The sequence below is a fragment of the Somniosus microcephalus genome, chromosome 11 (assembly GCF_052327205.1).
Source record: "Somniosus microcephalus isolate GS21.2 chromosome 11, FLI_Smic_1.0, whole genome shotgun sequence".
NCBI lineage: Eukaryota > Metazoa > Chordata > Chondrichthyes > Squaliformes > Somniosidae > Somniosus > Somniosus microcephalus.
The window spans coordinates 128,754,663-128,775,973 of NC_140997.1; the positions used below are offsets into that span (position 1 = coordinate 128,754,663).

Consider the following 21,311-nt stretch of genomic DNA (forward strand, 5'->3'; position numbering starts at 1 on the left):
CGACTCTGTCTCCCCCCCCCCGCTCTCTCTCTGTCTCCCCCCCCGCTCTCTCTGTCTCCCCCCCCCCGCTCTCTCTGTCTCCCCCCATCGCTCTCTCTGTCTCCCCCCCCCGCTCTCTCTGTCTCCCCCCCCCCGCTCTCTCTGTCTCCCCCCCCCCCGCTCTCTCTGTCTCCCCCCCCGCTCTCTCTGTCTCCCCCCCCCGCTCTCTCTGTCTCCCCCCCCGCTCTCTCTGTCTCCCCCCCCGCTCTCTCTGTCTCCCCCCCCGCTCTCTCTGTCTCCCCCCCCCGCTCTCTCTGTCTCCCCCCCCGCTCTCTCTGTCTCCCCCCCCCGCTCTCTCTGTCTCCCCCCCCGCTCTCTCTGTCTCCCCCCCCGCTCTCTCTGTCTCCCCCCCCGCTCTCTCTGTCTCCCCCCCCGCTCTCTCTGTCTCCCCCCCCCGCTCTCTCTGTCTCCCCCCCCCGCTCTCTCTGTCTCCCCCCCCCCCCGCTCTCTCTGTCTCCCCCCCCCCGCTCTCTCTGTCTCCCCCCCCCCGCTCTCTCTGTCTCCCCCCCCCGCTCTCTCTGTCTCCCCCCCCCGCTCTCTCTGTCTCCCCCCCCCCGCTCTCTCTGTCTCCCCCCCCCGCTCTCTCTGTCTCCCCCCCCCGCTCTCTCTGTCTCCCCCCCCCGCTCTCTCTGTCTCCCCCCCCCGCTCTCTCTGTCTCCCCCCCCCGCTCTCTCTGTCTCCCCCCCCCGCTCTCTCTGTCTCCCCCCCCCCGCTCTCTCTGTCTCCCCCCCCCCGCTCTCTCTGTCTCCCCCCCCCCGCTCTCTCTGTCTCCCCCCCCCCCGCTCTCTCTGTCTCCCCCCCCCGCTCTCTCTGTCTCCCCCCCCCGCTCTCTCTGTCTCCCCCCCCCGCTCTCTCTGTCTCCCCCCCCCCGCTCTCTCTGTCTCCCCCCCCCGCTCTCTCTGTCTCCCCCCCCCCGCTCTCTCTGTCTCCCCCCCCCGCTCTCTCTGTCTCCCCCCCCCCGCTCTCTGTCTCCCCCCCCCGCTCTCTGTCTCCCCCCCCCCGCTCTCTCTGTCTCCCCCCCCGCTCTCTCTGTCTCCCCCCCCCCGCTCTCTCTGTCTCCCCCCCCGCTCTCTCTGTCTCCCCCCCCCGCTCTCTCTGTCTCCCCCCCCCGCTCTCTCTGTCTCCCCCCCCCCCGCTCTCTCTGTCTCCCCCCCCCGCTCTCTCTGTCTCCCCCCCCCGCTCTCTCTGTCTCCCCCCCCCGCTCTCTCTGTCTCCCCCCCCCGCTCTCTCTGTCTCCCCCCCCCGCTCTCTCTGTCTCCCCCCCCCCGCTCTCTCTGTCTCCCCCCCCCCGCTCTCTCTGTCTCCCCCCCCCGCTCTCTCTGTCTCCCCCCCCGCTCTCTCTGTCTCCCCCCCCGCTCTGTCTCCCCCGCTCTCTCTCTCTCCCCCGCGCTCTCTCTCTCTCCCCCGCGCTCTCTCTCTCTCCCCCGCGCTCTCTCTCTCTCTCTCTCTCTCTCTCTCCCCCGCGCTCTCTCTCTCTCCCCCGCGCGCTCTCTCTCTCCCCCGCGCTCTCTCTCTCCCCCGCGCTCTCTCTCCCTCTCCCCCGCGCTCTCTCTCCCTCTCCCCCGCGCTCTCTCTCTCTCTCCCCCGCGCTCTCTCTCTCTCTCCCCCGCGCTCTCTCTCTCTCTCCCCCGCGCTCTCTCTCTCTCTCCCCCGCGCTCTCTCTCTCTCTCCCCCGCGCTCTCTCTCTCTCTCTCCCCCGCGCTCTCTCTCTCTCTCCCCCGCGCTCTCTCTCTCTCTCCCCCGCGCTCGCTCTCTCTCTCCCCCGCGCTCTCTCTCTCTCTCCCCCGCGCTCTCTCTCCAATTCCAATTCCAATTAAAATGCTTTATTGGCATGAAAGTTTACAGAGAACCATATTGCCAAAGCTTACATAGCAAAAAGGTACAGTTTTCCAACATTCTGTAGGTGTCAATCGATTTGACATTTGTTGGGTACATACAATATTACTTTTAAACAGTATTAATTTTAAACAGTCTTTGTACTTCATTTGGTACGTTCAATATTAATTTTAAACAGTCTTAATTTTAAACAGTCCTCAGGTTGTGACATGTTGTTACATATTTGGCCCCAAGGTATGGTCTGTCTCCTTCTCCTAGGACTAATCTCAATTTTGACAGATCATCCAATTCCTTGAAATCTGGGGTTGTTTGGCTTAGCTTGTTGAATAATATGTTTCTTGATGTGTTGAATTTTTCGCATTTTAGGAGGAAATGCATTTCTGTTTCAACCTCGCCAGCCAGACATTGATCGCATATTCTATTCTCTCTAGGCTGCCAGGATTTCTTGTATCTGCCTTTTTCAATTTCCAGTTGGTGGTCGCTTAGTCTGTACCTGGTGAGGGTCTGTCTCTGTTTTGTGTCTCTGATGGTCGTGAGGTAGTCTGCCAGTTTATATTCTCTTTTTAGGGCCCGGTAACATTCTAATCTGCTTTGGCTTTCGGTTATTTTGTTCCAATGTTCCAGGTAGGTTTCTTTGCATTTTTTAATGATTTGGTTCACTCGGATTGGTGTTTGGGCGGCTGTGTTGGTCTGGGGCTGGTCAGGGTCCGGCTGAGTACTTAGTTTCCGTAGCAGCTGACTCAGGGGACTCTTTTCTGGGTTTAGCTCTTGGGTCTGAAAGGCTTTGAAATGAAGGGTGTCTGGGGAGCTAGATTTGAGGTGATTTAGGAAGTTTAGTGCTCGTTTTTGGATGTTTATTATCAGTGGGTATCTGCCTAGTTCGGCTCTGCATGCATTTGTTGGCGTTTTCCTTTGGGTGCGAAGGATGCTTCGGCAGAATTCTGCATGTAGGGCTTCTATTGTATGTTTTTCCCATTTAGTGTAGCTTTGGTGATTTAGCGGGCCCCATACTTCACTACCGTACAGTGCAATGGGCAGGATTATGCTGTCAAATATTTTGAGCCAGATTTTGATTGGGATTTGGATGTTGTAGAATTTTCTTTTTATTGCATATAGGGCTCTTCGGGCTTTTTCTTTTAGTGCTCTCTCTCCCCCGCGCTCTCTCTCTCCCCCGCGCTCTCTCTCTCCCCCGCGCTCTCTCTCTCCCCCGCGCTCTCTCTCCCCCCCGCGCTCTCTCTCTCCCCCGCGCTCTCTCTCTCCCCCGCGCTCTCTCTCTCCCCCGCGCTCTCTCTCTCTCTCCCCCGCGCTCTCTCTCTCTCTCCCCCGCGCTCTCTCTCTCTCTCCCCCGCGCTCTCTCTCTCTCTCCCCCGCGCTCTCTCTCCCCCGCGCTCTCTCTCTCTCTCCCCCGCGCTCTCTCTCTCTCTCCCCCGCGCTCTCTCTCTCTCTCCCCCGCTCGCTCTCTCTCTCTCCCCCGCTCGCTCTCTCTCTCTCCCCCGCTCGCTCTCTCTCTCTCCCCCGCTCGCTCTCTCTCTCTCCCCCGCTCGCTCTCTCTCTCTCCCCCGCTCGCTCTCCCTCTCTCCCCCGCTCGCTCTCCCTCTCTCCCCCGCTCGCTCTCCCTCTCTCCCCCGCTCGCTCTCTCTCTCTCCCCCGCTCGCTCTCTCTCTCTCCCCCGCTCGCGCTCTCTCTCTCCCCCGCTCGCGCTCTCTCTCTCCCCCGCTCGCTCTCTCTCTCTCTCCCCCGCTCGCTCTCTCTCTCTCCCCCGCTCGCTCTCTCTCTCTCCCCCGCTCGCTCTCTCTCTCTCCCCCGCTCGCTCTCTCTCTCTCCCCCGCTCGCTCTCTCTCTCTCCCCCGCTCGCTCTCTCTCTCTCCCCCGCTCGCTCTCTCTCTCTCCCCCGCTCGCTCTCTCTCTCTCCCCCGCTCGCTCTCTCTCTCTCCCCCGCTCGCTCTCTCTCTCTCCCCCGCTCGCTCTCTCTCTCTCCCCCGCTCGCTCTCTCTCTCTCCCCCGCTCGCTCTCTCTCTCTCCCCCGCTCGCTCTCTCTCTCTCCCCCGCTCGCTCTCTCTCTCTCCCCCGCTCGCTCTCTCTCTCTCCCCCGCTCGCTCTCTCTCTCTCCCCCGCTCGCTCTCTCTCTCTCCCCCGCTCGCTCTCTCTCTCTCCCCCGCTCGCTCTCTCTCTCTCCCCCGCTCGCTCTCTCTCTCTCCCCCGCTCGCTCTCTCTCTCTCCCCCGCTCGCTCTCTCTCTCTCCCCCGCTCGCGCTCTCTCTCTCTCCCCCGCTCGCGCTCTCTCTCTCTCCCCCGCTCGCGCTCTCTCTCTCTCCCCCGCTCGCGCTCTCTCTCTCTCCCCCGCTCGCTCTCTCTCTCTCCCCCGCTCGCTCTCTCTCTCTCTCTCCCCCGCTCGCTCTCTCTCTCTCTCTCCCCCGCTCGCTCTCTCTCTCTCTCTCCCCCGCTCGCTCTCTCTCTCTCTCTCCCCCGCTCGCTCTCTCTCTCTCCCCCGCTCTCTCTCTCTCCCCCGCTCCCCCCCCCCCCCACCCCAAACACTCTCTGGTGCCGTAATCTCTCTCTCTCTCTCTCTCTCAGTTCAGTTCAGTTCAGTTCAAATGCTTTATTGGCATGAAAGTTTACAGAGAACCATATTGCCAAAGCTTACATAGCAAAAAGGTACAGTTTTCCAACATTCTGTAGGTGTCAATCGATTTGACATTTGTTGGGTACATACAATATTACTTTTAAACAATATTAATTTTAAACAGTCTTTCTACTTCATTTGGTACGTTCAATATTAATTTTAAACAGTCTTAATTTTAAACAGTCCTCAGGTTGTGACATGTTGTTACATATTTGGCCCCAAGGTATGGTCTGTCTCCTTCTCCTAGGACTAATCTCAATTTTGACAGGTCATCCAATTCCTTGAAATCTGGGGTTGTTTGGCTTAGCTTGTTGAATAATATGTTTCTTGATGTGTTGAATTTTTCGCATTTTAGGAGGAAATGCATCTCTGTTTCAACCTCGCCGGCCAGACATTGATCGCATATTCTATTCTCTCTAGGCTGCCAGGATTTCTTGTATCTGCCTTTTTCAATTTCCAGTTGGTGGTCGCTTAGTCTGTACCTGGTGAGGGTCTGTCTCTGTTTTGTGTCTCTGATGGTCGTGAGGTAGTCTGCCAGTTTATATTCTCTTTTTAGGGCCCGGTAACATTCTAATCTGCTTTGGCTTTCAGTTATTTTGTTCCAATGTTCCAGGTAGGTTTCTTTGCATTTTTTAATGATTTGGTTCACTCGGATTGGTGTTTGGACGGCTGTGTTGGTCTGGGGCTGGTCAGGGTCCAGCTGAGTACTTAGTTTCAGTAGCAGCTGACTCAGGGGACTCTTTTCTGGGTTTAGCTCTTGGGTCTGAAAGGCTTTGAAATGAAGGGTGTCTGGGGAGCTAGATTTGAGGTGATTTAGGAAGTTTAGTGCTCGTTTTTGGATGTTTATTATCAGTGGGTATCTGCCTAGTTCGGCTCTGCATGCATTTGTTGGCGTTTTTCTTTGGGTGCGAAGGATGCTTCGGCAGAATTCTGCATGTAGGGCTTCTATTGTGTGTTTTTCCCATTTAGTGTAGCTTTGGTGATTTAGCGGGCCCCATACTTCACTACCGTACAGTGCAATGGGCAGGATTATGCTGTCAAATATTTTGAGCCAGATTTTGATTGGGATTTGGATGTTGTCGAATTTTCTTTTTATTGCATATAGGGCTCTTCGGGCTTTTTCTTTTAGTGCATTCACTGCTATGCTGAAGCTCCCTGATGCTGTAATAGTTAGACCAAGGTAGGTGTAGCTCATAGTGTGTCCTATAGTGGTATCACTGAGGGTAAACTGGTATTTGTTTTCCTGACATCTGGGCCTTTTTTGAAAAATCATGATGTTGGTTTTCTTTAGATTTACTGTTAGAGCCCAATTTTGGCAGTATTTGTCGAGTAGGTCTAGTTGTTGCTGTAATCCCTGTTCTGTGGGAGACAGCAGAACCAGGTCGTCCGCATAGAACAGGGATTTCACTTCTCCATCAAGGAGACGGAGACCTGGTGACTCACTTTGCTCCAGCATGTCTGCTAATTCATTTATGTATATGTTGAACAGGGTCGGGCTCTCTCTCTCTCTCAATTCAATTCAATTCAATTCAAATGCTTTATTGGCATGAAAGTTTACAGAGAACCATATTGCCAAAGCTTACATAGCAAAAAGGTACAGTTTTCCAACATTCTGTAGGTGTCAATCGATTTGACATTTGTTGGGTACATACAATATTACTTTTAAACAATATTAATTTTAAACAGTCTTTCTACTTCATTTGGTACGTTCAATATTAATTTTAAACAGTCTTACTTTTAAACAGTCCTCTCTCTCTCTCTCTCTGGTGCAGTAATCTCTCTCTCTCTCCCACCCTCTCTCTCTCTGGTGCCGTAATCTCTCTCTCTCTCTCTCTCTCTGGTGCAGTAATCTCTCTCTCTCTCCCACCCTCTTTCTCTCTCTGGTGCCGTAATCTCTCTCTCTGGTGCAGTAATCTCTCTCTCTCTCCCACCCTCTTTCTCTCTCTAGTGCCGTAATCTCTCTCTCTCTCTCTCTCTGGTGCCGTAATCTCTCTCTCTCTCTCTGGTGCAGTAATCTCTCTCTCTCTCTCTCTCACCCTCTTTCTCTCTCTGGTGCCGTAATCTCTCTCTCTCTCTCTCTCTCTCTCTCTCTGGTGCAGTAATCTCTCTCTCTGTTTCAGCGATGCCACCAAAGAGGAAGTCGGCTGCCGCCAAATCAGCTGCCCGGCAAAAGAAGGTCAAAGTTGAACCAGAGGAAGACAATGTCAAGTCAACCGTTGAAGCCTTGAAAGCTGCCCCCAAAGAGAAGGTCACGGCCAAGATTGACGAGCAGTGCCAGCTGAGTTCCAATGCATTGGCTCAGGTAGGTGTGGTCCAGTGATGTAGACATTCTTGTGATAACCGGTTCTGGCACTTGCTGTCCTTTACACTGTTCAAAACATCATAACACTTTGAGGCCCACAGGGCACTTCTGTAACAAAGCAAAGCAGCAGTAACTCCCGGTGTGAAGACAGTACAACATTTCCCCATAAGCCTTCCTCCCCATCTCCGCTGCCATTCTCCTTTACTGCAGGTGCCATTCTGGAGCGCGGTTCCACAGCGTTAGCAGACGAAATTTAACGCAGAAAAGTGCGAAGTGATACATTTTGGTAGGAAGAACAAGGAGAGGAAATATAAACTAAAGGGGATGCAGGAACAGAGAGACCTGGGGGTATATGTGCACAAATTGTTGAAGGTGGCAGGACAGGTTGAGAAAGCAGTTAAAAAAGCTTATGGGATCCTGGGCTTCATAAATGGAGGTATAGAGTACAAAAGCAAGGAAGTTATGATGAACCTGTATAAAACACTGAAATAACAAAATGCTGGAAAAACTCAGCAGGCCAGGCAACATCCGTGGAGTGAAATTAGAGTCGACGTTTCGGGTCGAAACCCTTTTTCAAAACTGAAAAGGAAATGAAATAGATCGAAAGGAGGGCTGGGAAGGGAACAAAAGAAGTGAATAGACATTAAGAGGTATTCAAAACGAGACAAGATGGTGATAGGACTAGTAAAGAGACAAAAGACGGCTTAGATTAGGTGTGAAATGTACTGGCAGAATGAGACACAGCTGCCATGTATTGTGTCCAATTCTGAGCACCGCACTTTAGGAAGGATGTGAAGGCCTTAGAGAGGGTGCAGAAAAGATTTACAAGAATGGTTCCAGGGGGGACTTCAGTTACGTGGATAGACTGGAGAAGCTGGGGTTGTTCTCCTTAGAGCAGAGAAGGTTGCGTGGAGATTTGATAGAGGTGCTCAAAATCATGAGGGGTCTGGACAGAGTAGATCGAGAGAAAACTGTTCCCATTGGCGGAAGGGTCGAGAGCCAGAGGACACAGATTTAAGGTGATTGGCAGAAGAACCAAAGGCGACATGAAAAACTTTTTTGCTCAGCAAGTGGTTAGGATCTGGAATGCACTGCCTGAAAGGGCGGTGGCGGCAGATTCAATCGTGGCTTTCAAAAGGGAATTGGATAAGTACCTGAGGGGAAACAAATTTGCAGGGCTACGGGGAAAGGGCGGGGGAATGGGACTAGCTGAAGTGCTCTTGCAGAGAGCCGGCATGGGCTCGACCGGCCGAATGGCCTCCTTCCGTGCTGTAACCATTCTGTGATTCTATAATCCCACTCCCCTGTTTTTCTCTCTCAAGTATTTATCCAATTCCCTGTTGAAAGTTACTGTTGAATCTGCTCCAGCCACTCTTTCAGGCAGTGCATTCCAGATCATCATAATTCACTGTATAAAAAAAAAAAAAAACTCTCCTCATCTCCCCTCTGGTTCTTTTGCCAATTATCATCAACCTGTATCCTCTGGTTACTGACCCTCCTGCCAGTGGATACAGTTTCTCCCTATCTACTCTATCAAAACCCTTCACATATTTGAATACCTCTATTAAATTTCCCCTTAACCTTCTCTGCTCTAAGGCGAATAGCCCCAGCTTCTCCAATTTCGCCACATAACTGAAGTCTCTCATCCCTGGTACCATTCTAGTAAGTCTTCTCTTCCCCCTCTCCATGGTTGGAAAAATAAAGGGAGAGAGAATCAGCGAATGAGTTGAATGATCGCAAATTGTTTAATTGAGGGATGATCTGATCGAGGTGTTTAACATGTTAAAGGATTTGATAGGGTAGATGGAGAGAAATTATTTCCTTTGATGGGGGAATCAAGAACAAGAGGACATAAACATAGAAACATAGAAGATAGGAGCAGGAGTCGGCCATTCGGCCCCTCGAGCCTGCTCCGCCATTCAATGCGATCATGACTGATCATCCAAATTCAGTGCCCTGTCCCTGCTTTCTCCCCATACCCCTTGATCCCTTTAGCCTTGAGAAATATATCCAACTCCTTCTTGAATATATTTAATGAAATGGCCTCTACTGCCTTCTGTGGTAGTGAATTCCACAGGTTCACCACTCTCTGGGTGAAGAAATTCCTCCTCATTCCTGTCCTAAATGGCTTACCCCTTATCCTTAGACTGTGACCCCTGGTTCTGGACTCCCCAACCATCGGGAACATCCTTTCTGCATCTAGTCTGTCCAGTCCTGTCAGAATTTTATAAGTTTCAATGAGATCCCCCCTCATTCTTCTAAACTCCAGCGAGTACAAGCCCAATCGACCCAATCTCTCCTCATACGTCATTCCTGCCATCCCAGGTATCAGCCTGGTGAATCTTCGCTGAACTCCTTCCATGGCAAGAACATCCTTCCTCAGACAAGGCGACCAAAACTGCACACAAGCCCTGTACAACTGCAGCAAGACATCCTTGTTCCTGTACTGTACTGAAACCCTCTCGCTACGAAGGCCAACATACCATTTGCCTTCATAACATAACATTAGAGCCTGGCCATTCAGGGGGTAAATCAGGAAGCATTTCTTCACACAAAGGGCAGTGAAAATCTGGAAAACTCTCCCCAAAAGGCTGCGAATGCTGGGGGTCAGTTGGGGCTTTCAAGACTGAGATCGATAGATTTTTGTTGTGTAAGGGTGTTGAGGGATATGGAGCTAAGGCGGGTAAACCGAGTTCAGATGCTTATCAGCCATGATCGAACTGAATAGCGCAGCAGGCTCGAGGTGCTGAATGGACGACCCCTGTTTCTATTGTTCCAATAAATGATATAAACGGTGACGCGATGGAGAGACATAAAAGGGGAAAAGAACGTGTAGATATTGGAGGGTGACGAGACATGGGAGAGGTCCCCACAAGAAGACAAGAAAATAGGGGGTGGGGTAAACAGACAATAAGAAGGCTGGCCACAACCACAAGAAATCTGAAACAAGAAATGTTGGCAAAATAAGGACATCTCAAAAAGTGGACTGGTTTACAGTGTACAGACTTCTGGATAGCCCACTGTCTGATGCACGACCAGATTCCATAGAATCTACAGCACAGAAACGGGCCATTCGGTCCAACTGGTCTGTGCCAGTGTTTCTGCTCCACATGAGCCTCCTCCCATCCTACTTCATCTCACCCAACTGCATAACCCCCTATTCCTTTCTCCCTCATGTGCTTATCGAGCTGCCCTTTAAATGCATCTCTACAATTCGTCTCGAGCACTCCTTGTGGTAGCGAGTTCCACACTCTCACCACTCTCTGGGTAAAGTAGTTCTTCCTGAATTCCATAGTGGTTTTTTTTACTGACTATCTTATATTTATGGCCCCCATCTTTGGACTCCCCCACAATTGGAAACATCTTCTCTATACCTACCCTACCAAATCCTTTCATTATCTTAAAGACCACTATCAAGCAATGTTCCCTGTCATTTGTTTTTGCTGCGCGGCCCATTCAAATCTCTGTGCATGCACAGTTTTTTCCATTGGAAAGCCGGCAAGCGGCCTGCGCAGGACCTCCAGACCGCCGTGCAGCTTAATGGGAACATTGTTATCAGGTCACACCTCAAGCCTTCTCAAGAGCCCCAGCCTGTCCAATCTTTTCTGATAGGTGTATCTTTTCAGTTCTGGTATCGTCCTTGAAAATATTTTTGCACCTTCTCCAATGCCTCTATATCCTTTTTGTAATATGGATGCAGTACTCCAAGTGTGGTCCAACCAAGGTTCATTACAAGTTTAACATAACTTCACTACTTTTCAGTTCTGTCCTGTGCTTGGTTTGCTTTTTATGGCCTTATTAACCTGCGTCGCTACTTTTAGTGATTTGTGTATCTGTACCCCGGATCCCTTTGCTCTTCTACCCCATTCAGACTCTTATTATCCAAGCAGTATGAGGCCTCTTTATTCTTCCTATCAAAATATAACACTTACCTATATTAAAATTCATTTGTCAATTACACGCCCATTCTGCAAGTTTATTAACATGGAGTTTATTACTGCACCGGGTCAGATGATTGGACACTGGGTATAGGCCTGACACAATTGTGTAGAACTGGTGAGGGTGAGCAAACCCCCCCCCCCCCCCCCCCCCCCCGGGACTGTAGGGCGTTCCATTGGTCTGATCCATGACCGCTTACTTCGTTGCAGATTCATGAGAACTATGACTGCATGTTGAACCAAACCAACATCGGGAACAACAACAATAAGTTCTACATCATCCAGCTGATCGAAGTGAGTGGCTCGTTCTACTGCTGGAACCGCTGGGGCCGGGTGGTAAGTATCAGAGCCAACTGCAACCTTTCTACCTATTCCCCTCGCACCTGCGACTTAACCCTTTCCCTCCTGAACTGGATGCTGGGACATTAGCGGGTGGCTAATGTCTGACACTTTCATCTATCCCGGCATCTATCCCGGGGTGGGGCGAGTGGGATAACCTGGGCCGAGATTGGGACTGGGGGGTGGGGAGAGGCTCTGGTCAGTGATGGGGGAGGGGCACTGGTCAGTGATGGGGGAGGGGCTCCGGTCAGTGTTCGGGGGAGGGGCTCTGGTCAGTGATGGGGGGGAGGGGCTCTGGTCAGTGATGGGGGAGGGGCTCTGGTCAGTGATTGGGGAGGGGCTCTGGTCAGTGATTGGGGGAGGGGCTCTGGTCAGTGATTGGGGGAGGGGCTCTGGTCAGTGATTGGGGGAGGGGCTCTGGTCAGTGATGGGGGAGGGGCTCTGGTCAGTGATGGGGAGGGGCTCTGGTCAGTGATTGGGGGAGGGGCTCTGGTCAGTGATTGGGGAGGGGCTCTGGTCAGTGATTGGGGGAGGGGCTCTGGTCAGTGATTGGGGAGGGGCTCTGGTCAGTGATTGGGGAGGGGCTCTGGTCAGTGATTGGGGGAGGGGCTCTGGTCAGTGATTGGGGGAGGGGCTCTGGTCAGTGATTGGGGGAGGGGCTCTGGTCAGTGATTGGGGGAGGGGCTCTGGTCAGTGATTGGGGGAGGGGCTCTGGTCAGTGATGGGGAGGGGCTCTGGTCAGTGATGGGGAGGGGCTCTGGTCAGTGATTGGGGGAGGGGCTCTGGTCAGTGTTTGGGTGGGGCTCTGGTCAGTGATTGCGGGAGGGGCTCTGGTCAGTGATTGCGGGAGGGGCTCTGGTCAGTGATTGGGGGAGGGGCTCTGGTCAGTGATGGGGAGGGGCTCTGGTCAGTGATGGGGAGGGGCTCTGGTCAGTGTTTGGGTGGGGCTCTGGTCAGTGATTGGGGGGAGGGGCTCTGGTCAGTGATGGGGGAGGGGGCTCTGGTCAGTGATTGGGGGAGGGGCTCTGGTCAGTGATTGGGGAGGGGCTCTGGTCAGTGATTGGGGGGAGGGGCTCTGGTCAGTGATTGCGGGAGGGGCTCTGGTCAGTGATTGGGGGAGGGGCTCTGGTCAGTGATTGGGGAGGGGCTCTGGTCAGTGATGGGGAGGGGCTCTGGTCAGTGATTGGGGAGGGGCTCTGGTCAGTGATGGGGGGAGGGGCTCTGGTCAGTGATGGGGGAGGGGCTCTGGTCAGTGATTGCGGGAGGGGCTCTGGTCAGTGATTGGGGGAGGGGCTCTGGTCAGTGATTGGGGGAGGGGCTCTGGTCAGTGATTGCGGGAGGGGCTCTGGTCAGTGATTGGGGGAGGGGGCTCTGGTCAGTGATTGGGGGAGGGGCTCTGGTCAGTGATTGCGGGAGGGGCTCTGGTCAGTGATTGGGGGAGGGGCTCTGGTCAGTGATTGGGGGAGGGGCTCTGGTCAGTGATTGGGGAGGGGCTCTGGTCAGTGATCAGGGGAGGAGGAGGGGGGTGGCTGAAGGCTGCTTTTTGAGGCCTGCGGGGAGCATTCCTTCCCCACAGGGTGTGCTGAGAGGGCTGCTCAGGCCTCGGATCAGATGCCGGGCCGTCAGTAGCTTGGCCCGGCCCCCCCTTTCCGGTCAAATTTAAGTCGTGGTGCAGGTGATGTCATCAGGCCGTGTCTTTGGACTGTTAATTGGTTTTCACGGGAGCATCGTCAATGGCCTGATTTTTGTATGTTAAAATTTAAAGTGGCGGGAATGGGATCGGGTTGCCCGATCCTGATACTTTAACCTTCGCCTGACCCTTTCCCGCCCCTCAGAGTTAAAATGGAGGTCCATGAGTCTACTCTTTCTGGTGGGGGTGATTGAACAAATCGACTGTAACTTAATAAAACATTAAATAAAACTTAACAAATTAAATTAGAATTTGATTGGCCGGGGGTGATAAAGCACTCCAGTCCCTGTGGTGCCCACCGGTCGCGGATGGCCTCGAGCATGCCGGCGGACACCGCGTGCTCCATTTCCAGGGACACCCGGGCACGAACATAGCCGCGAAAGAGAGGCAGGCAGTCGAGCCCAATGACCCCCTCGACCGCCCGCTGCCTGGACCTGTTAATGGCTATTTTGGCCAGGCCCAGGAGCAGTCCCACGAGGATGTTCAACGATCTGCCCGCTCCCTTCTGCACCGGGTGACCAAAGATCAGGAGCGTGGGACTGAAGTGCAGCCAATAATTGAGGAGCAGCCCCTTCAAATAGTGAAAGAGGGGCTGCAACCCCTCACATTCAGTGTATATATGGAAACGGACTCCTCTAGGCCGCAGAAAAGGCAGGGGAGTCCATGAACCTGTTTAAAACCTTGTTGCACGGGACTGCTCCATGCAACACCCTCCAGGCCAAGTCCCCAATAGAAAAAGGGAGGACTCCCGCATAGAGAGCCCTCCATTTGGGACCTCCAAGGCGTGTCTGGACGGCAGACGAAGATGGCAAAGTGGAGAGTGTGCAGGAGCAGCCTGTACAGGAAACCCCTCCGCGCAAAACCAAAAGGGCCCACGAGTCTAATGTCTGACACTTTCCCAGTCACCCCCATTAACAAAAACATGCTTCTTTGAAAACAGAATTTCAAGTTTATTTTTATCGGAATTTTTTTTTTTAATGAGTAAATAGCCACAGAAATAACATGTTGGGTGTTGTTGTTTTTGTATCTTTGCACTCTTCCCTTGGAGAACAGTGTGAAGTAGTGGGAGGATTCACAGGCTGATTAACGGTCTTGACAGGCCACAATGTCAACGCTCCTTCCATGGCCGTAACCATCTTTATATCGGCCGATATGGGGGTTAGTCCTAGACAGTGGGAGGGTTTTATGGGCACCTACACCCACCGGACGTGAGTATCCCGCTAGTTGTTAATTCAGAATTCTGAGCCGGAACTTGCTGGGACTGTCTGGAGTGGGGTTCGAACCTTACACCTTCTGACTCAGGCGGGACTGCAACAGGTTGGAAATTCAGCAAATACAGAGAAATGCAGAAAAGCAATAACTCCAGGGCCCCTGGGATTCCCTTGTGAACCCTATGGTCCAGGGACCTGAGATTGGAAAGCAATGATCTTGATAGGCCCAAGTGGCCCAATCCCGTTGAAAGCTCTGCCGGGGTCTGAGTGCACTCAGCAAGTACTTGGTGCTGGCTCTGAGGACCTAATATGTAAACGTGCTCCATTTCCAGAACCCTCGACCTTTATCTTCATAAGCATCAAAAAACTACAGACGTTCTTTAGGAGTGGTAGTTATGGGCCACGGATCTGAATGAAGTCTGATACTGTTGCGTTATTCCATCCTCTGTAATTACCGCAATCGGACTTGTCACCTTTCTTGAAGATGGTCACAATTACGGCGTCTCTGAGACCCCCTGGCATGCTCTCCTCCTTCCAGATAAGAGAAATTAGTTCGTGAATTTGCACCAGTAGTGCTTCTCCGCCATGCTTTAGTGCCTCGGCAGGGATCCCATCTGCTCCTGAGGCCTTGTTGTTCTTTAGTTGTTGGATGGCCTTTTCAACCTCATGCCGGGCTGGGGTTGTGCTGAGATGGTGGTGGGTAGCATGCTGTGGGATGGAGTTGAGGACACTTGTGTCGAAGACAGAGTCGTGGTTAAGGAGATCTTCGAAGTGCTCCTTCCAGCGGACACTGACTGCCTCTCTGTCCTTGATGAGTACCTCTTCGTTCTTGGCCTGCAGTGGGGTAGGGCCTTGGGTGCTTGGGCCGTAGGTGGTCTTGACTGCGCTAAAGAATCCACGCATGTCGTGGTTGTCGACTAGCTGCTGGATCTCCTGCGCTTTCTCCACCCACCATTTGATCTTTAGGTTGCGAGTTTTTTGTTGGACCTCAGCCTTCAGGCTTCTGTAGAGTTGCTTTCTTGCTCTCGAGTTCTGTTGCTGTTTCCAGATCAGGAATGCCTTGCGCTTGCGGCTTAGTAGCTCCTGGATCTCCTGGTCGTTCTCGTCGAACCAGTCTTGGTGCTTCCTGGTCGAGTGACCGAGTGTCTCTTCATTATGGATTATGGAGGCCTTGAGTGCAGACCAGGCGCTGTGGACACTCTGTGTCCAGTTCTGGCTGGGCTATGTATAGACTGTCCGTGGACACGATAAGAAGAAGACTGGGAGTCATCAGGTTGTTTGTGAGGCGCAGGCTGAATAGGGTTTTCTTAGCGGGGTCTTTGAGTGCTCCAGCGTTAATTTTCCTGCGGCATTGTTTCTGTTGCCGCCGCTGTTTTGGGGCTACATTGATGGAGATGACAGAGCGGATTAGGCGGTGGTCTGTCCGGCAGACTGGCGCGAATTCATGAACTCATTTCTTTTATCTGGAAGGAGGAGAGCATGCCAGGGGATCTCAGAGATGCCGTAATTGTGACCATCTTCAAGAAAGGTGACAAGTCCGATTACAGAGGAGTTTCCCTGCTGTCTGCCACAGGGAAAGTCATCGCAAGAATCCTCCTCAATCGCCTTCTCCAGTGGCCAAAGAGCTCCTCCCAGAGTCGCAATGCAGATTTCGCCCACTAAGGGGCACAATGGACATGGTCTCCACCGCACGTCAATTACAAGAGAAATGCAGGGAACAGCACCAACCGCTGTACATGGCCTTCTTTGATCTCACAAAGACCTTCGACACTGTCAACCGTGAGGGATTATGGAGTGTCCTCCTCAAATTCAGCTGCCCTCAAAAGTTTGTCACCATCCTCCGCCTGCTTCACCACGACATGCAAGCCGTGATCCTGACCAACGGTTCCACCACAGACCCAATTCACGTACGAACCAGGGTCAAGCAAGGCTGTGTCATCGCACCAACGCTCTTCTCAATCTTCCTTGCTGCAATGCTCCATCTCACCCTCAGTAAGCTCCCCACTGGAGTGGAGCTAATTTACAGAACAAACGGGAAACTGTTCAACCTCCGTCGCCTCCAGTCCAGATCCAAGGTCGTCCCATCCTCTGTCGTCGAATTACAGTATGCAGACGACGCTTGCGTCTGCGCACACTCGGAAGTCGAACTCCAAACCATCGTCAACACCTTCACCGAAGCGTATGAGAGCATGGGCCTTACACTAAACATCCGTAAGACAAAGGTCCTCTACCAACCTGCCCCCGCCACACAGTACTGCTCCCGATTACTAAAATCCATGACAAGGCCTTGGACAACGTGGACCACTTTCCATACCTAGGGAGCCTACTGTCACCAAGGGCAGACGTCGATGACGAAGTCCAACACCGCCTTCAGTCTGCCAGTGCAGCCTTCGGTCGCCTGAGGAAAAGCGTGTTTGAAGACCAGGACCTCAAACCCGGCACTAAGCTCATGGTCTACAGAGCAGCAGTGATACCCGCCCTGCTGTAGGCCTCGGAGACATGGATCATGTACAGCAGGCACCTCAAAGCACTGGCGAGGTACCACCAACGCTGCCTCCGCAAGATCCTACAAATCCATTGGCAGGATAGGCGCACCAATATCAGAGTTCTTGCTCAAGCCAACATCCCCAGCATCGAAGCCTTGACCACGCTCAATCAGCTCCGATGGACGGGTCACATTGTCCGCATGCCCGATACGAGAATCCCAAAACAAGCGCTCTACTCGGAACTCCGACACGGCAAGAGAGCCCCAGGTGGGCAGAGGAAACACTTCAAGGACACCCTCAAAGCCTCCTTGAAAAAGTGTAACATCCCCACCGACACCTGGGAATCCCTGGCCCAAGACCGCACAAAGTGGAGGAGAAGCATCCGGGAAGGCGCCGAACACCTCGAGTCTCTTCGCCGGGAGCAAGCAGAAGCCAAGCGCAGGCAGCGCACGTCAACCCAAGCACCCGACCCACCCGCCCCTTCAACCACCGTCTGCCCCACCTGTGACAGAGACTGTAGGTCCCGCATTGGACTCATCAGTCACCTGCGAACTCATTTTTAATGTGGAAGCAAGTCATCCTCGGTTCTGAGGGACTGCCTAAGAAGGTCTCACACATTCTTTATCCTCCCGCTCACTGTGGACACCAGGCTGTTCACGATGCCTTGGTTTCTAGTTTTTCCTGAACAATTTCCCCAGATCACCTGCATCCCAAACTGTGCCTCTGCAAAGTGAGCTCCTTCCGCTGATTCCCATCCAACCATTTTCATTTACCATTTTCATTTAAGCAGTAACATAAAAGGGAATAACTGCAGATGCTAGAAATCTGAAATAGAAGTAGGAAAAGCTGGAAAGACATAGCGGATGAAGATTGTCTTGAAAGCTCAAGGCAGGCTTGTTCCAGCTTAGAGTTGCCGGGTGTACACTTAATGTTTCTCGTTTTCTCTCCCTCCCTCCCTCTTGCTCCCCTCCCTCCCTCCCTCCCTCTCACTCGTTCCCTCCCTCTTCCTTCCCCCTCCCCCCCTTTCCCCCTCCCTCTCCCTTCCCCTTCCTTCCCTCCCCCCCCTTCCCCTTCCCTCCCCCCCCCCCCCTTCCCTCCCCCCTTCCCCTCCCCCCTCCCCCCCCTTCCCTCCCCCCCTTCCTTCCCTCCCCCCTTCCCCGCTCCCCTCCCCCCCTTCCTTCCCTCCCCCCTTCCCGCTCCCCCTCCCCCCCTTCCCCTCCCCCCCCTTCCCTCCCCCCCCTTCCCTCCCCCCCCTTCCCTCCCCCCCCCTTCCCTCCCCCCCCCTTCCCTCCCTCCCTCCCTCCCTCCCTCCCTCCCCCCCTCCCTCCCCCCTCCCTCCCTCCCTCCCCCCCTTCCCTCCCCCCCCCTTCCCTCCCCCCCCTTCCTTCCCTCCCCCCCTTCCCTCCCCCCCTTCCCTCCCCCCCTTCCCTCCCCCCCTTCCCTCCCCCCCCTTCCCTCCCCCCCTTCCCTCCCCCCCTTCCCTCCCCCCCCCCTTCCCTCCCCCCCCCTTCCCTCCCCCCCCTTCCCTCCCCCCCCTTCCCTCCCCCCCCCTTCCCTCCCCCCCCTTCCCTCCCCCCCCTTCCCTCCCCCCCCTTCCCTCCCCCCCTTCCCTCCCCCCCTTCCTTCCCTCCCCCCCTTCCCTCCCCCCCTTCCCTCCCCCCCCCCGCTCCCTCCCCCCCCCCGCTCACTCCCCCCCCCGCTCCTCCCCCCCCTTCCCTCCCCCCCCTTCCCTCCCCCCTTCCCTCCCCCCCTTCCCTCCCCCCCCCTTCCCTCCCCCCCCCCTTCCTTCCCTCCCCCCCTTCCCTCCCCCCCCTTCCCTCCCCCCCCCCTTCCCTTCCCTCCCCCCCCCTTCCCTTCCCTCCCCCCCCTTCCCTCCCCCCCCTTCCCTCCCCCCCTTCCCTCCCCCCCTTCCCTCCCCCCCTTCCCCTCCCCCCCCCTTCCCTCCGCTCCCTCCCCCCCGCTCCCTCCCCCCACCTGCTCCCTCCCCCCCTGCTCCCTCCCCCCCCCGCTCCCTCCCCCCCCCCCCGCTCCCTACCCCCACGCTCCCTCCCCCCCTTCCCTTCCCTTCCCCCCCTTCCCCTCCCCCCTTCCCTTCCTCTGTCTTGCTCCCTCCCTCTCCTTCCCTCTTGTTCCCTTCCTCCCTTTTTCCTCTTCCCTCCCTCCTTCCCTCCCCCTCCCTCCTTCCCTCCCTCTCCCGTCCCTCCCCCTCCTGTCCCTCCCCACCCTCCCTCTTGCTCCCTCCCTCCGCTCCCCCCTCCCGTTTTTCCCCTCCCTCTCGCTCTCTCCCTCCCTCTCGCGCTCTCTTCCCTCCCTCTCGCGCTCTCTCCCTCCCTCTCGCGCTCTCTCCCTCCCTCTCGCGCTCTCTCCCTCCCCCTCGCGCTCTCTCCCTCCCCCTCGCGCTCTCTCCCTCCCCCTCGCGCTCTCTCCCTCCCCGTCGCGCTCTCTCCCTCCCCCTCGCGCTCTCTCCCTCCCCCCTCGCGCTCTCTCCCTCCCCCTCGCGCTCTCTCCCTCCCCCTCGCGCTCTCTCCCTCCCCCTCGCGCTCTCTCCCCTCCCCCTCGCGCTCTCTCCCTCCCCCTCGCGCTCTCTCCCTCCCCCTCGCGCTCTCTCCCTCCCCCTCGCGCTCTCTCCCTCCCCCCTCGCGCTCTCTCCCTCCCCCTCGCGCTCTCTCCCTCCCCCTCGCCCGCTCTCTCGCTCCCCCTCGCCCGCTCTCGCTCCCCTCGCCCCGCTCTCTCCCTCCCCCTCGCCCGCTCTCCCTCCCCCTCGCCCGCTCTCCCTCCCCCCTCGCCCGCTCTCCCTCCCCCTCGCCCGCTCTCCCTCCCCCTCGCCCGCTCTCCCTCCCCCTCGCCCGCTCTCCCTCCCCCTCGCCCCGCTCTCCCTCCCCCTCGCCCGCTCTCCCTCCCCCTCGCCCGCTCTCCCTCCCCCTCGCCCGCTCTCCCCCCCCCTCGCCCGCTCTCCCCCCCCCCTCGCCCGCTCTCCCCCCCCCCCTCGCCCGCTCTCCCCCCCCTCGCCCGCTCTCCCCCCCTCGCCCGCTCTCCCCCCCCCCTCGCCCGCTCTCCCCCCCCCTCGCCCGCTCTCCCCCCCCTCGCCCGCTCTCCCCCCCCTCGCCCGCTCTCCCCCCCCCTCGCCCGCTCTCCCCCCCCTCGCCCGCTCTCCCCCCCCTCGCCCGCTCTTCCCCGCTCCTCCCCCCCTCGCCCGCTCTCCCCCCACCTCGCCCGCTCTCCCCCCACCTCGCCCGCTCTCCCCCTCCTCGCCCGCTCTCCCCCCCCCTCGCCCGCTCTCCCCCCCCTCGCCCGCTCTCCCCCCCCTCGCCCGCTCTCCCCCCCCCTCGCCCGCTCTCCCCCCCCCTCGCCCGCTCTCCCCCCCCTCGCCCGCTCTCCCCCCCCCTCGCCCGCTCTCCCCCCGCTCTCCCCCCCTCGCCCGCTCTCCCCCCCTCGCCCGCTCTCCCCCCCCTCGCCCGCTCTCCCCCCCTCGCCCGCTCTCCCCCCCTCCCCCCTCTCCGCTCTCCCCCCCCTCGCCCGCTCTCCCCCTCGCCCGCTCTCCCCCCCCTCGCCCGCTCTCCCCCCTCGCCCGCTCTCCCCCCCCTCGCCCGCTCTCCCTCCCCCTCGCCCGCTCTCCTCCCCCTCGCCCGCTCTCCCTCCCCCTCGCCCGCTCTCCCTCCCCCTCGCCCGCTCTCCCTCCCCCTCGCCCGCTCTCCCTCCCCCTCGCCCGCTCTCCCTCCCCTCGCCCGCTCTCCCTCCCCCTCGCCCGCCTCTCCTCCCCTCGCCCGCTCCCCCTCCCTCGCCCGCTCTCCCTCCCCCTCGCCCGCTCTCCCTCCCCCTCGCCCGCTCTCCCTCCCCCTCGCCCGCTCTCCCCCCCTCGCCCGCTCTCCCCCCTCGCCCGCTCTCCCCCCCTCCCCCGCTCTCCCCCCCTCGCCCGCTCCCCCCCTCGCGCTCCCCCCCCTCGCCCGCTCTCCCCCCCCTCGCCCGCTCTCCCCCCCTCGCCCGCTTCCCCCCCTCGCCCGCTCTCCCCCCTCGCCCGCTCTCCCCCCCCTCGCCCGCTCTCCCCCCCCTCGCCCGCTCTCCCCCCTCGCCCGCTCTCCCCCCCTCGCCCGCTCTCCCCCCCTCGCCCGCTCTCCCCCCCTCGCCCGCTCTCCCCCCCTCGCCCGCTCTCCCGCCCCCTCGCCCGCTCTCCCCCCCTCGCCCGCTCTCCCCCCCCTCGCCCGCTCTCCCCCCCTCGCCCGCTCTCCCCCCCTCGGCCCGCTCTCCCCTCGCCGCTCTCCCCCCTCGCCCGCTCTCCCCCCCCCCTCGCCCGCTCTCCCCCCTCGCCCGCTCTCCCCCCCTCGCCCGCTCTCCCCCCCCTCGCCCGCTCTCCCCCCCCTCGCCCGCTCTCCCCCCCCTCGCCCGCCCTCCCCCCCCCTCGCCCGCTCTCCCCCCCTCGCCCGCTCTCCCCCCCCCTCGCCCGCTCTCACCCCCCCCTCGCCCGCTCTCCCCCCCCTCGCCCGCTCTCCCCCCCTCCCCCTCGCCCGCTCTCCCTCCCCCTCGCCCGCTCTCCCTCCCCCTCGCCCGCTCTCCCTCCCCCTCGCCCGCTCTCCCCTCCCCCTCGCCCGCTCTCCCTCCCCCTCGCCCGCTCTCCCTCCCCCCTCGCCCGCTCTCCCTCCCCCCTCGCCCGCTCTCCCTCCCCCTCGCCCGCTCTCCCTCCCCCCTCGCCCGCTCTCCCTCCCCCCCTCGCCCGCTCCCCTCCCCCTCGCTCGCTCTCCCTCCCCTCGCCTCGCTCTCCCCGCTCTCCCCTCCCCCCTCGCTCTCTCCCTCCCCCTCGCTCTCCCTCCCCCTCGCTCGCTCTCTCCCTCCCCCTCGCTCGCTCTCTCTTCC

The 21,311-nt window shown here is 57.6% G+C and overlaps 1 protein-coding gene across 5 annotated transcripts in view; it reads left to right on the forward strand.

Moving 5' to 3' along the window:
• Positions 1-21,311, forward strand: part of parp3 (poly (ADP-ribose) polymerase family, member 3) — a 79,180-nt gene that overhangs the window by 9,104 nt on the left and 48,765 nt on the right. For 4 of the 5 annotated variants that reach the window (XM_086001252.1, XM_086001253.1, XM_086001249.1 and 1 more), the window contains 2 exons: positions 6,618-6,799; positions 10,948-11,073. In XM_086001252.1, coding sequence (XP_085857378.1) covers positions 6,620-6,799; positions 10,948-11,073 — 306 coding nt within the window. In that variant the 5' untranslated portion in view covers positions 6,618-6,619. Of the gene's footprint in view, positions 1-4,903; positions 4,983-6,617; positions 6,800-10,947; positions 11,074-21,311 lie in introns of those variants that run through there. The other variant, XM_086001251.1, reaches the window with a different exon arrangement.